The sequence below is a fragment of the Eptesicus fuscus genome, chromosome 14 (assembly GCF_027574615.1).
Source record: "Eptesicus fuscus isolate TK198812 chromosome 14, DD_ASM_mEF_20220401, whole genome shotgun sequence".
Taxonomy (NCBI): Eukaryota; Metazoa; Chordata; class Mammalia; order Chiroptera; family Vespertilionidae; genus Eptesicus; species Eptesicus fuscus.
The window spans coordinates 81,044,563-81,059,011 of NC_072486.1; the positions used below are offsets into that span (position 1 = coordinate 81,044,563).

The 14,449-nt window shown below is 53.1% G+C and overlaps 1 protein-coding gene across 1 annotated transcript in view; it reads left to right on the plus strand.

Moving 5' to 3' along the window:
* Positions 1-14,449, plus strand: part of DPP6 (dipeptidyl peptidase like 6) — a 490,977-nt gene that overhangs the window by 226,106 nt on the left and 250,422 nt on the right. The window contains exon 2 of the mRNA XM_054726673.1: positions 13,005-13,119. Coding sequence (XP_054582648.1) covers positions 13,005-13,119 — 115 coding nt within the window. The remainder of the gene's footprint in view (positions 1-13,004; positions 13,120-14,449) is intronic.

The window sequence follows — 14,449 nt, forward strand, 5'->3', positions numbered from 1 at the left end:
ATGGAATGTACCACCCGCTCTGGTAGACAAAATAACGGCCCGCCCCTCTCCCCGGACGCCCACCTCCGGGTCCCTCCGGCCCTGGAGAGTTAATCGCGTGGGCATTGAGGCTGCAGGGGCAACGAAGACGCTAATTCCTGGGGGTGTGAATGCTCCCGTCACGCTGTGGTTAATGATTGCTCCAATGCCACAGGTCTTTCCATCAAAATGAACTCCACAAAAATGCCATTGTTAGAGCACGCGATGACAAGAGTCGCTGGTAGAAGTAGACTTAGTCCAGGCCCCTGGAATTTACAAACACCCGGGCTCTCTTTCCCAGTCAGTTGGCACCTAAAACGGACCGCCTGGGGAACGGCCCGGATGCCCTGTGTGCCCACTGGCATTTGCTTCAGCTCGAACTGGCCGCCTCCTGTCGCCGCAGGGACGGTACGCAGCGCTGATAGACGAGGACAAGAGTGAATTTTTAAGGTTGCTAAGGTAATTGTGACATTTCCCCAGTGTTTCTCTGGGAAAATAACTAGACACACTGGTGGAGAAACCGGTCTCTCCGAGGAAGATTACACATCCAGTAGCAAGGCTGGAGATTGTGAACTGAGCCAGCGTCCGAGTTCTCACCGTCCGAGGGCAGGTGTGGCCTGAAGCTGCACAGACGGCAGAGGCGCGTCCCCGCGGTGCACACAGACGGCTTCGGCGCCACGTGATGGTGGGCGGGTGGACCCGAGCGCTTCAGTGCTGTGTATCCAGCTTCTTTGTTCTCAGGTTTCAGAAACCAGCTTAATCGAGTGTAAATAAGATGGGAAATAAAGTATTCCATGAAGAAACACGAGTGTCTTAGTAAGTCTCAGGGGAAATGCCTTGGGCTCAGGAGGGGAATTGCGTGAAGGAGCTGAAAACTGCAGGATGGCTTCTGTCTTTGCTCCAGTCGCTCAGCCCTTCACCCCTCCTCCACCTGCTCTCTTCTCTCCGAGCCCGGTGTCTGCTTGGGAAGTAGACCTGTCCCTCCCTCCTCTCTCTCCTGCTTCATGACAGCCATCGGGAATAAATTGGAATCTTTTCATCCCATCCCTGAAATCCCGGAGCAGACCTCCGACCCAGGTTGGTCCGATTACCTGAGGCTGAGGGCAGGGAGAGGGCTCGCAGAACGTTAGGGTGGCGCCTGGCACAGGGTGGGGAGGAGGGTGGCGGCGCACTGTGATGGCAGCACCTTCCACCGGCCTCCACACTGTGTGGGAGGGAGAGGGTCCAATCAGGACCACAGCCCTTTGGGGAAAATGAGCTCAAGTTATTTTGGTTTCTGCCGGAAATTGCTGGTGGTCCTGGCCTTTGAGACTTGTTAGCAACATAATATTTACTGAGCGCCTGCTGGGATTCTGATGTTGACAAGTGACGGGTGGAGCTTGCCAGAAAGATGCCAGCCTCAAACTTGTCTCTGAATTGCAGGCTGCTGGTGGTCTATGCAGATGCTCATTGTCTAAAGATGGTTTTGAAACATCCATACTAATAAAAGGGTAATATGCTAATTAGACCGGGAGCCCTTCCAGACAAAGCTATGGTGGTGGGGCCGAGGCAGAGGCGGTTAGGGGTGATCAGGCCAGGAGGGGAGGGCAGTTGGGAGTGATCAGGCTGGCAGGGGGTGTCAGTTGGGGCGAGCAGGCCGGTGGGGGGGGGGCAGTTGGGGGCAAGCAGGCTGGCAGGGGGGGCAGTTGGGGGTGAGCAGGCCGTCGAGGGGGGGCAGTTGGGGGCAAGAAGGCCAGTGGGTTGGGCAGTTGGGGGAGAACAGGCCGGCAGGCAGAGTGGTTGGGGGCCATCAGGCAGGCAAGCAGGTGAGCAGCTAGGAGCCAGCAGTCGCAGATTGTGAGAAGGATGTCCAACTGCCAGTTTAGGCCCGATCCCACTAAACCAGCAGTCGGACATCCCCCAAGGGGTCCCAGATTGGAGAGGGTGCAGGCCGGGCTGAGGGACACTCACCCCGTGCATGAATTTCATGCACCGTGCCTCTAGTTGTATCATAAGCAGCAAGGCAGAGATGCAAATGCTGTTTCAAGTTCTGCAACTTCCTTGCACAGCCCGTTCCACTGCGGGGACCTCTTGGCGCCGGGTAGTGCACAGCTTCTCCTGGCTGTGCCCGGGCACAGTGCCCTGGCTTTTGTGATTTCGGGACCAGCATGATAGCTTTAACACCTGACGTCAAAATAGTGCGAGTTAGCCGCAGCTCTGAAGGTAAGAATCGCTTCCCTTTTTAATTAATTTCATAGAGAAGCTATCAGACACAGCCAATTAAACTGAAGACCTTAAAATAATTTCAGGTCTGGTATTGAACTTGTAGGTAAAACAGAATGAAGCCTGGATGGGTGTTTCAGTTGGTTGGAGTGTCATCCTGTGAACCAAAAGGTTGGGGGTTCGATTCCCAGTCAGGGCACACACCTAAATTGCAGGTTGGATTCCCAGTCAGGGTGCATACAGGAGGCAACCTATCAATGTCTCTCTCTCTCTCTCTCTCTCTCTCTCTCTCTCTCTCTCTTCTTTCTCTCTCTCTCTCTCTCCTTTCCTTTAATTTTTTTTTAAAAACCACACATAAATTTTAAAGTGTGCATATATATATCTATACTAGTATATATGTACTAGAGGCCCGAGGCACGAAAATTCATGCAAGAGTAGGCCTTCCTTCCCCCAGCTGCCAGCACCGGCTTCCCTCTGGCACCCGGGACCCGGGCTTCTGTCCTCCCGCCCCTGGCAAGCACCCAGGACCCAGTCTGGCTTCCCTCGGGCCCTGGCTGGGTCAGGAAGGATGTCAGAATGACTTCAGGAAGACGCCCGGTCTAATTAACATATTACCCTTTTGTTGTTATAGATATCTATATGTATGTATATAGATATACTTTGAAATATAGATAGTTAGTAGTTTGCCTGTTTTCTTGCTGAGCCGCAGGCACCGGCTCACAGCTGCCCTAGGAATGGGCGGTGGATAAGATTGCGGAGGCCCATGCCCTCAGGCAGGAATGTAAAGTCCTGTTATGTAAAACAGTCAGCTTCAGAAGTCTCCAGATTCATAGCAAAGGCGCTTGGATCCCAGTCCAGTCCCTGAGGCAAGAACACACTGGGAGGCGAGAGCCTGGCGCTGAGTGGAGGGACAGCATGGAAACCCCAGGGAAGTGGGATGTCGGGGAGAGGCACCCGGGGGTGTCTGTAACCGGGATGTCAGCCTCTGTCACCACGATGACCATGGCTCCTAATGCATCACCAGGCCTCACAAGTAGGGCCGCAGCAGCAGTTTCCAATTGGTGACATCCGCGGAGTGCTGAGGTCAGATGCCGTCCCCCCCCCAGCGATGCCTGCTCAGCCCCGCAGCGCAGCTCGGCCCAGCCAGCCGCCGCCCACCACAGGCACTGCCTGGAATCCCAGGAAGCAGTAGCTGCGGCCACAGCCTCCGCCAGGCCTGGCGCTCACCGCTGGCAAAGTACCCAGAGTCCTCAGCAGACCCACACAGCATTCACAGAGGCGGGGCGGGGTGGGGTGGGGTGGGGTGGGGGGCGGGACACCGGGGAGTGGGAGGCCCTCTAGCTGAGGCTCCCTGCCCTCCGCCCTGTCCAACCACACGCCTGTGCACCTCACAGCCCGAATGGTGCCTCCCAGCTGGCTGCCCCTCCCCATGGGTCTTCTGGAAATGTTAACACCAACCGTCACCTAAACTCGGGTCCGACTCTATCCTGGTAAAGGCCTCTTCGGCGCGGGGCGCGAGGGCCAGTCTTCCCGGCTCAGTGCCCAGGGGCTGACTGCTGCGGGCTGGGTCATTGTGAGGACACACGTGAGCACCCTTCCTCCTTCCCGAGCAGAGGGCCGCCTGGCTGACCCTCTGCCATTAGCAAATGAAATGCACTGTCGCCAGCTGTGCCCGCCTGGCTGGCAGGGCCTGGGCCTGCCGTCACTGACGCCGGCCCCCTCCCGGCACCCCAGCCGGTGTTTCCGCGGCTTCCCTAGGAGGAGGCCGTTGTTACTGCGAAACCACCTCCTTCTCTCCCTTCTGTGAAATCACCTTCCCTGCTCCTGCCGTGTCTTAGCTGCAAGTCGTACCCACCTGGCATAAGACAGACATGCCATCCGCGTGTGCCCGCCTGTGCAGTCAACGCATCGCCTCCTTGTGGAGTCCCACAGCCGCCCCCGGACGCCCTGCTTCGGCGCCAACTAAAGTCAGCCTCCTGAGTGCCCTCAGCCGGCCTTGGGGGCAGCAATGAGCATGGACGACGGACGTGCCGCCTCCACGTCCTTTCCTTTCTGGAACAGTGTAGGAGATTACGTGTGCCTCCGAGTCCTTCCCACACTGCCTGCCACATGCTACTGAAACATCATTTGATAGTGACGGCAATGAGCAGTGCAGTCATTATGTTAACATAATGTTTATGCATTTTAATGAGCTTTCAAACACATTTCATTGAGTCCTAACACCTGAGCTGTCTCCCACCCTTCTCTCCTTTTTCCCATTTTTGTAGCTTTAAGTCTCTCTATTGTTTTGGGTTTGTTGTTGTTGCTGTTGTTTGGTTAATACTCATCTGAGGATATTTCTTCCATTGATATTTAGAGAGAGTGGAAAGGGAGAGGGAGAGAGAGAGAGAGAGAGAGAGAAGCATTGATGTGAGAAAGACATGTGATTTGTTGCCTCTGCCTGTGCCCAGACTGGGGCTGGGGATCGAACCTGCAACTCAGCTACGTGCCCTTGAGAGCAGGTGGCCAGCGCAGCAGGCACAGATGGCGCTCAGGCCAACGCTCTAACCAATGAGTGACATCAGCCAGGGCTAGCTTTTCTAACTTTTTAAATCATCACCTCATAGTTTTCATTGGAATCTCTACTCTTTTGTCTGAAGTTCAAATTTCAACCCAGAGAGGAGAGGCTGTGGCGGCACGGCCTGGGGGAAGTGCATGTAAAAAGAACTTTAGAGACAGGACAGGGAGTTTTAGGCAATGAAGGGGGTCCATGGGAGAGGAATGCATTATCTTACAGAGGATGGAGAAATGCCCCGGGATAAGTGGAGAGGAAGATGAGGGCACCACATGGGCTTTGAGCTTTGAAACTGATACTATGTAGCAGGGTGACCAACGAGGAAAAGGAAGGTCCAATTAGAAAGGGTCAGGGTCCAACAAGAACTAAGCATATATAAACCGGAGACAAAGGGATGAGACAGATTTTAGATTGTTTGGGTTTAGATTTTTCCCATTAGAGAGAGAGAGAGCAGGCTTTTCCCATGTGGGGGCCGGTCCCCTGCCCAGATGGAGTTTGTATATGCTCCCAATAAGCTCTACATTTTTATTAAAGAAATCTGTTAGTCCATGAGTTTGTTCTTCTTTGTCGGACAAGGACCCGCTAGGAGAAGTCGGCACCCCGAACCCCACGTTTCACCTGGGTGGGCAAAGACCACAGGCCGGGCGTACTCGCACCTGAGACGGCTGCCTTTACTAGTGTATCTCGTACTTCGTCGATTCCAGCTGTGCAGCCACACATAAAGTGTCAAGCTCTGACCACCGGTGACTGAGAGACTTGGATGTTTCGGACATCAGCAACCCGGCAGTCGGTTTCGTCTGCTTTCAGCTCCTTGTTGGCTCTCTGTTTGCCTGAGTTAAAAACAAGTGTGAGCAACAACCGCGTTGCCAGGGACGGCGCGCCTGCCAGCCCTAGCTGTCAGCCTCACCCGCCTCAGGGCCAGTGCTGTTTGTGGCAGCCTTCCTGCCTCTGGGCTTGCTTCGCGCTTGCTTCTGCACCAGCCAGCAACTGCTTCTCTGCCAGACACGCCAGCAAGTAACAAGTCACTCCCGTAAGGGCAGACAGTCCCGGGCAGGCGCTGGCCCGATTTGGGAGCTGGAACACGTGCAGGCACTGTGTCCAGGTAACTTGGGGTCGGCGATGACACAGGCATCCGACACATGATGTAACGGTGCCATCACGCTGCCGAGAAGCATTTACAACGTGTCTCACTGTGTCCTGAGGAGAGAATCATGAGCTCTGCCCTGAAACCAGACCGGCTCCCCCCAGTGTCAGAGATGGGAACTAAAGAATGCCATGGATCCCCTGAGGAATGCAGCCGGAGAGGAACAGCAGGAGAGGGTATATTCCAAATGCCGGGGGAGGGGACAGACAGGGGGACTGGCTCCCGGAGCGGGAGAGGGTGAGCAGAGGATGGAGAACTTGGCTGGGCTCTGAGGCAAGGGAAGGGCTCTGAGGCTCTCAACCCAAGTGGGAGGATAGAGCATCCTGACGCCTGGTGTGCGTGATGCATCCCAGTGCCCAGACATGGTTTCTGGGATGTGCCCGGAATCAGCCACTTCTCACCACCTGCACCGCCCCACTGGACAGACCTGCGTCGCTCCCTGTGGGTCCCTCCTCCTCCCACCCTCCCTTCCTAGCTTCTGTTCTCCAAGTGCCTCCCACCAGGCGACCTTTCCCCAACAGAGCTCCATCCATGCCCGCTGCGCTGGCCACCTGCTCTCAGGAGGAATGGCGGCATGGCCTGGGGGAAGCCGGGGCCTCCTCTCTGTGGCTCCCACTCCCACGCTGGCCTCCTCGCTCCGCTGGGTCCCCTCACTCACCCACCGTCCCTGCCTGGCCGCGGCCTCCCGTGCTGTGCTCCACCTGGGCGTGTGCTCTCCGGTGTCAGCCTTGCTCTGCTCTGGCTATTACAGCAGAATGCCAGGGACAGCAGCTTCCGCAGGAGCGACCACCTGCCCCAGCTCTGGAGACTGGGAGTCCTGATCAGGGGCTGGGTTTGCCAAGCTGGCTCCCGGGCTTGACTACCTGCCTGCTCCCTGAGGCCTGTCCTGATGCTTGTGGATGGGTCAGGGGACAGGGGCGGGGGGGGGGGGGGCGGGGGGGCGTAGAGGGAGGACTCAAGGTCTCTGGCATCCTTTCATATAAGAGCACTAACCTAACCCTAATCTCCCAAAAACAGTCTCCAAATACCGCCACATTGGGGGTTGGAGCCTCAGTGTGTGAACTCAGGGGGACCCGGCGCCATCTACAGCAGCAACGCCTCCCGCTGCCGCTGCCAATCAGCTGCCGCTCTAATGTCACTTTACGAGGGGAGCTCCCCTGCCTCCCTGCAAGCAGACAGCTCCCAGGACCCCTCGCCCCAGGGTTTCTTCTTCTCTTAATGGATTCAGCTGCTTATTATTTGTCCTCTCGCCTTGTGCACCAGATACAAGAAAGGAGCCTAGGAAAACCGAAAGCCACGCAATTTGTTGGGTTAATAACAGGGGCTTGGCCTTTGGTTTTCACTGTGGCATCTGTGGTTCTCAGAACAGGGTCTGCCAAAGAAAGCCCTGGGCGACTGTGGGAGGGAGGGAGGGAGGGAGGGAGGGAGGGAGGGAGGGAGGGAGGGAGGGAGATGATGAAGAATGGATGAATGGACAGATGATGGAGGATGGATGGAAAGGAGGAAGGAAAGAAGGAGGGAAGGAAAGAAGGAAGGAAGGAAGGAAGGAAGGAAGGAAGGAAGGAAGGAAGGAAGGAAGGAAGGAAGGATAGATGAAGGGTCAGTGAATGGATAGATGGATGGATAATGGAGGATGGAGGATGGGTGGATGATGAATGGATCGATGGATGGATGGATCAATGGATGGATGAATAGAAGATTGTTCACCTTAGAGAAAATGGTTAATTGTCAGCATGCTTTTCCATTTTACCAGATCTCTAAGGCATGTTTGTGGTTCCAAACAGAACAGGGAATATATTATAGTCTCACTAGAGGCCTGGTGCATGAGATTCATGCACTTGGGGGGGGGGGGGGCTCAGCCCAGCCTGTGCCCTCTCAAAATCTGGGAGCCCTTGGGGCATGTCTGACTGCTGGCTTAGGCCCGCTCCCCGCTCCCCGCTCCCCACTCCCCGCCTGCAGTCGGACATCCTTAGTGCTGCTGCAGAGGTGTGAGAGAGGCTCCCATCACCGCCACTGCCCTTGCCAGCCATGAGCATGGCTTCTGACTGAGCAGCACTCCCCCTGTGGGAGCGCACTGACCACCAGGGGCAGCATTGAGCATCTGCCCCCTGGTGGTCAGTGCGCTTCATAGCAACCGGTCATTCTGCCTCTCGGTCAATTTGCATATTAGCCTTTTATTATATAGGATTTTTACCATTCTAGGCAAAAACCTAGGATTCTTCTGAGAAATGCATTACTGAGGCTCAATGTCTCGGGATAATTTACTAACTTCCTTTGCCCCTCATAGGAAGCAGGGTCATTTCTACTCAGATTTTTAGTAATTCAACTCCTGCAAGTTAAGACGAGGAAGTCTGAATGTGGGAGCCAAATCAGATGTTCAAAGAAACATATTATCCTGCTTTCAAGTTCAAAAACAGCACCTGTTCTCTGGCTATATATGCAAAAATTAAATGTGTGTGTAGACCAGGACTAGAAAGAAAGTTGGAAAAAAGTGAAAAATTTTGTTTCCTTGGATTAATAACCTTTTGCACTCGGATGTCGAGTGTGACTCAACATGGTTAGCATTGGTAACAGCTCGAGAAAAAAGCAATCGAGTGCAAAGGGTTAACAAGATAGTTGTGATTTTCTTTAATTGACTTCCTATTATTATTGTTACAATATTGCTTGTGTGGGAAACAAATTACCTACACTCTGAAAAATGAAATTTGGCAAATGAAAAGGCAAGTTAATAAAGACTGTCTGCATCCTGGCCAGTGTTCCGGTGGTTAGAGCGCTAACCCCGTGCACGGAGGGTCTTGGGTTTGATTCCCGGTCAAGGGCATGTACCGGCGGGGCATGTGCAGGAGGCAACCAATCAATGTGTCTCTTTCACCTCTCTCTCTCTCTCCCTCTCTCTCTCTCCCTCTCTCTCTCCCTCTCTCTCCCTTCCTTCCTTCCTTCCTTCCTTCCTTCCTTCCTTCCTTCCTTCCTCCCTTCCTTCCAATCTGTCTAAAAATCAATGAAAAATCATCCTCTGGTGAGGATTAACAAAAAATAAAAAATGCCCGCTTTCCTGTGGGTAAAGTCACCGTGTGTGCTTTATGTGAGAATGCGGCCTGGAAGGCAGTATGGGCATCTGGGCTAGAAATGGCGGGACTGGCCCAGCACGGCGTCCCTCTAGGGGCCCGCCCTCCCCGCAGTGGTGCCACCGCACTGGCCTTCCACGCAGGCTCCGCAGCAGGCGCCTGGAGGAGGCCGTCTCTGTTCGCCTCCCCCTTCAGGCTTCCACCCAGGGAGCAACTTCAGTTCTGCGTCCTGGTTTCCCACCCTGCGGGGCCCACCCCCTCCCCCCGGAAGACCGGCCACGTGCACGGGTGGTCGAATCCTGAGGTCTTGCTGATACTCAGTCCTGGCTCTGGCTCTCACTCTGCTTCCGGAGGGAACAGCATTCGTCTTCTCTCCCCTCCGCCCGACCATTCAAGTACACGACGCACAGGAAGTCTTGGGTTTTTTAGTCTGAACATGCCCTTTCACCTTCCTCCCCATGACATGTTTTGTAAGCATCTCTGTCTTCCGGTTACACAGGGTGGGGCAAAAGTAGGTTTACAGTTGTGAGTATGCGAAACAGAGTTTATTCTTTTTAAAAATATGTTTTAATTGATTTTAGAGAGAAAGGGAGAGGGAGGGAGAGAGAAACATCCATCGGCTGCCTCTTGCACACCCTCTGTTAGGGATTGAGCCCCAGCCTACAACCCGGGCATGTGCCCTGACCGGGAATCAAACCGAGATCTGTTGGTGCCTGGGATGACGCTCAACCTACTGAGCCAGCCAGCCAGGCAGGACCAGAGTGTACCATTGCGTTACGATTTATCACTATTGTCTTATTTTCCATGCGAATACCTGTACCCTACTCTGGCCCCGCCCGTATTGTAGACACACTCTCTCTGTCATTATCTGTGGCGCTGCCCAGCCTAGTCCGGGAGGGCACAGTGTGGGCGCGGGCAGGCCGGGGGTGGGGGGGGCACACTAGCGATGTCAGAGGCCGCGTGCTGCAGCCCGTGCTCAGGGCGCTTTCACTAGGGCCTCGGCTTCCCTGCTGCAGAGCCCCCGCCCACACGTCAGGGCCGCGCCCGTGCACAGGCGGAGCCGCGACATGAGATGCCCGTGTTTGGAGAGAGAGGTGATCCGACGTGGCCGAGGCGAGGGGACAGGAGAGCAAGACCTGGCAAAGCAAACGGGGGGCGTTTTGCAGCTGAGGAGTTGGGGGGGGCGGGGTTCAGGGAACAGAGAGGAGCCTGTGTCGTAGCCTCAGGTAAGTGTGTAAGTGTTCCACACCGGACTCCTGTGTCTCGCTGTGCTCTCCTCCGGCTGATACAGAACGAGGGGCCGGGCTGAGGGCCCGGATCTGTGAAATGTCTCATACTTGCACGTCAGCGGCGTTACCTTCCAAGCAGAAAGTAGGCACCTTGTGACTCTCACTGTGGTTTGAGGTTTTGTCTTGTGCGTAACCAGCTACGTTTCTCTGTTCTGTCAAGCAAAGTGCACGTTTACACGTTCCCCCTGGAACTGGCTCCCAGGCAGGCCTGCCGACAGGCTGACACATTTCTGTGACCTGCCACTCCAAGCCACGCGGCAGCCGAAGCAGCGGAAACGCAGTTAAGTCTATGCCTCGATCCTAATCAAGAACTAAATCACTTCTAGCTCCAAAAATACCAAGGAGATTAAAATCTCAAGGGGGCTGGGCTACAACCCTCCTCACTCGTCAAGAAATTGACAGGAAGCAAAAGTCCTCGACTTTTTTGCACATAAACATCGAGTAGACATGTTTGAAATAGAATTTAGAATTCCAGATTCTTCTCATAGGAAACAAGATTCAAGATAGATCACTTGTTTCAGCTGATGAAAACCGAGCATTCCTTGTATCTTTCCAGACCTTGAAGATCTGGTGGTCAGTAGTCACGTGTTCGGTGTGGACAGTGACCAGGATTTCATCTGATCAGGGTTCAGGAACGTCTGCCAGATCGTCCCGCGTCGTTGGTTGTAGGCATGGTGCTGCTGCAAGATCCACGCTCCTCGCACAGTTGATGAAAAGGGCTTATTTCCTTTGTAATCGTGGGCGAAGTGAAAAGCTGACGCATCAGCAAGATCCTATCACTTCTGGGTATCGACGATCACATAGAAAACCCAATCCAACAGGAAACGGGTTGTCTCGGTATAACATTCTGTCCTGATTCCGTGCTTATGTTTAGTCTGGTTTTTAAGGGCTAAAAGGCCACTTTTTAATAGATAAGTTTTGGATGACAAGTAAGAATACTGGTAGACATTTCTAAGCAGCTGTAGAACTATTTCCTGCTAAGACTATAATGGCTCCAGAATTTTAATATTTTTTGGTAACCCTCCCAGGAGGATATTTTTTCCATTGATTTTTAGAGAGAGTGAATGGGAGGGACTGAGGTGGGGAAGAGAGAGAGAGAGACATCGATGTGAGAGAGACATGATGATTGGCTGCCTCCCACATGTGCCTCAATCGGGGCCTGGGATTGAACCTGCAACCAAAGTCTGTGCCCTTGACCAGAATTGAACCTGAGACCCCTCTGGGCCAATGCTCTAACCATTGAGCAACCTGCCGGGACCCTCAGAATTTTCTTTATTTGATAACCTAAGGAGTGAATGTCAGTTGTTTAGAGTTGAATTTTTCTTAATCCGAACCCTAGATAGTCCATGTTAAATATTTGCGTGTTAGGTATTCATTATTTGCCACCCCGTAGTTGCGTATCATGTTTATTTTGCTTTGCAGCAATTTGAGGCGCTCTGAGAACTTGCGGTCTTGGGTGAAGAAGTGTTTGTGCATTGCGCCGCCTGCGTTTTGAGGTCATCTCATTCCGTTTCATCCTGACTTGGAGCATCTGGGTTGCAGCCATGGCTCTAATGGATGTTTGTGGCCTGTGTGTAGGCGGAGGTGGAAGTCCTCCGTCTGCCGTGTGACTGTCTCTGTTTGCCCTGGAGAGTCCCGTCGCCCTTAATGAATCATTATAATTACTAACAGATCCCTATTCTATTTCTAACTTACTATTAGTTATCAATACTACTTCCTTCGTCTCTCAGAGGATCTCTGTTTGAACTGTAAATTATACAATCATAATAATCTGAAAGGAACTAAAAATTTGGTCTCAGCAGCCAGTATGCCTGATTAGATTTCTAGACTTATTCAACCTTTATCATCCCTTTAGCAATGTCGCCAGATGTCACCCCCAATCCCTGCTACAATGCAAATATGGTTCGGGGGGGGGGGGTGACACCCAGCGTGGGGACAGGTGAGGTACCTTGAAGACAGGCAGCTCCCCTAGCACCGGGGGTGTCTGCAAACCTTGCCTGAGGAGCTACAGAAGGCGGGAGAGGCCCAGTGGTGAGCAGTGGGCAGGTTGGTTGAAATGGGCACACTGTGTGCAAACATGGGATTCGGTAGCTGAGGTTAACGGTGTGATGTGCGTGAAGAGAGGTGAGAGAGGACTGAGGACTGGGAATGTAACATACTGAGGTGATTCTGTGGGGTTCATGGCTTGGCTGCAATGGAGAGAAAACCCTGCAATGATTGCTCTGCGCTGTGGAACCCAGTTTGCTGGCTGGAGAAACATTAAGTTCACACAAAAGCTGCAAACATAACAAATATCAGACTCGTTCTTTTTGTTGTTGTTTGTTGTTGTTGTTGTTGGTTCTCACCCAAGGATACGTTTTTCCATTGATTTTTTAGAGAGAGTGGAAGGGGGCCAGGAGGGAGAGAGAGAAACATCCATGTGCGAGAGAGGCAGTGATTGGTTGCCTGCTGCACAAGCCCAGACCAGGGCCGAGGATGGAACCCACAGCCCTTCCGTCCATGGGCCGTAGCTCTAACCACTGAACCACCGGCTAGGGGGCTGATCCCTCCTTAAGGTTTGCCGCGGTGCAGGGAAGACAGAGGCCGAGAAACGAGCTGTTTCGCTGCAAGGACGAGCGTGGGCCTCGTTCCGGTGTTCGTGTCTTGGGTCTTGAGTCACATGGAGAGCGTTGACTTGGCTCGTCCTGTTTCTGTAGTTCCCTCACAGTTTCTCTTCCACGTTGTTGTTTCAGGAGCTGGTGGGGAGCAACCCTCCACAGAGGAACTGGAAAGGGATCGCCATCGCGCTGCTCGTGATCCTGGTCATCTGCTCCCTGATCGTCACCTCCGTCATCCTGCTGACGCCAGGTACCGCTGCTCACCCCAGAGCCGCCGCCACTGCTGGGCCACAGCGCCGCTCCCTCCCCAGTTTCTTTTAAGTAACAACCTTACACAGCTTACGTGTCCCCGGTTCCAATTCTCCATGTGCCTTTGGTAAAATCGACGAGTAAGATCCACTTCACATGCTTCGGGTTTGCTTCTATAGCTGCTGACCGGTGGAAGTGCTCAGCAGCTCTTAGAATTCACAAGTGCTCATTCATGCTTGGCGAGCGTGAAGACAGTGGCATGTAATGGGATGATTTTAGATATCGCATGCACTGTATCAAAGATGAATTAAGGCAGTTATTAAAACAACGTGCATGGAGTGTGAACTGAGAATAGAGTGCGTATTAGATACTACTGACGAAGTAAAATAAGTACAAAACAGTCAGAAATCGTTCAGGGAAGAAGAACACAGAAATCATCAGCGAAAACATGTACGTACAAGGACGTTGAACGTTCCCCAGGGAAGGGGTGTAGAAGTTAGAGGAGAGAGAGCCTTCGGAGGAAGTTCATGGATGAGGCCAGGCACAAGGGGGCGTTTCCACGGAGGGGAGATGAGGGAGAGAACACAGCCTGGCCTGGGGGGGATGTGTGGGGACTGAGGTACGGAAACATGGCCTTGCATCCACGTGTGCGACCGCTGTGCCCATTCTTCTCCGCCACTGGGTCCTGATCGTGTGGACGAAAATACGTTTCGATCCTCAGTAAATAGACTGCACAGGTTTAGACCTGAATGTGGAGAAACGCCGTGTAAAACAATGTACTATGGGAAGAAAGGGGACTCTGTGATACTTTCAACAATAAAGATACATTTAAAATAGATAAGTAAATAAAAACGTTCAATGGGCACAAAGACTGCAGACAAATTGTGGTCTATGTTTAAACTATCATCACACAACTTAAATGTATAACAGCAATCTGGACCCTGACACCCACACTAGATAAAGTTATCAGAGGGAAAGAAAACCATGGACCGACATTTGCTGTGAATATAGATGCAAACATCTCAGCAAAATACTAGGAAGCTGAGTCCATCATGACCAAATGGGGTTTATCCCAAGAAAGAAAATCGGGTTTAACATTTAAAAAGCGACGTAAGCCCTAGTGGGTTTGGCTCAGAGCGTCGGCCCCGTGGACTGAAGGGTCCCGGTTTTGATTCTGGTCAAGGGCATGTACCTCTGTTGCAGGCTCGATCCCCGGCCCTGGTAGGGGCACGTGTGGGAGGCAACTAATCAATGTGTCTCTCTCACATCGATGTTTCTCTCTCACTCACTCTCTGTCTCTCCCCCTCCCTTCCACTCTCTCTGAAAATCAA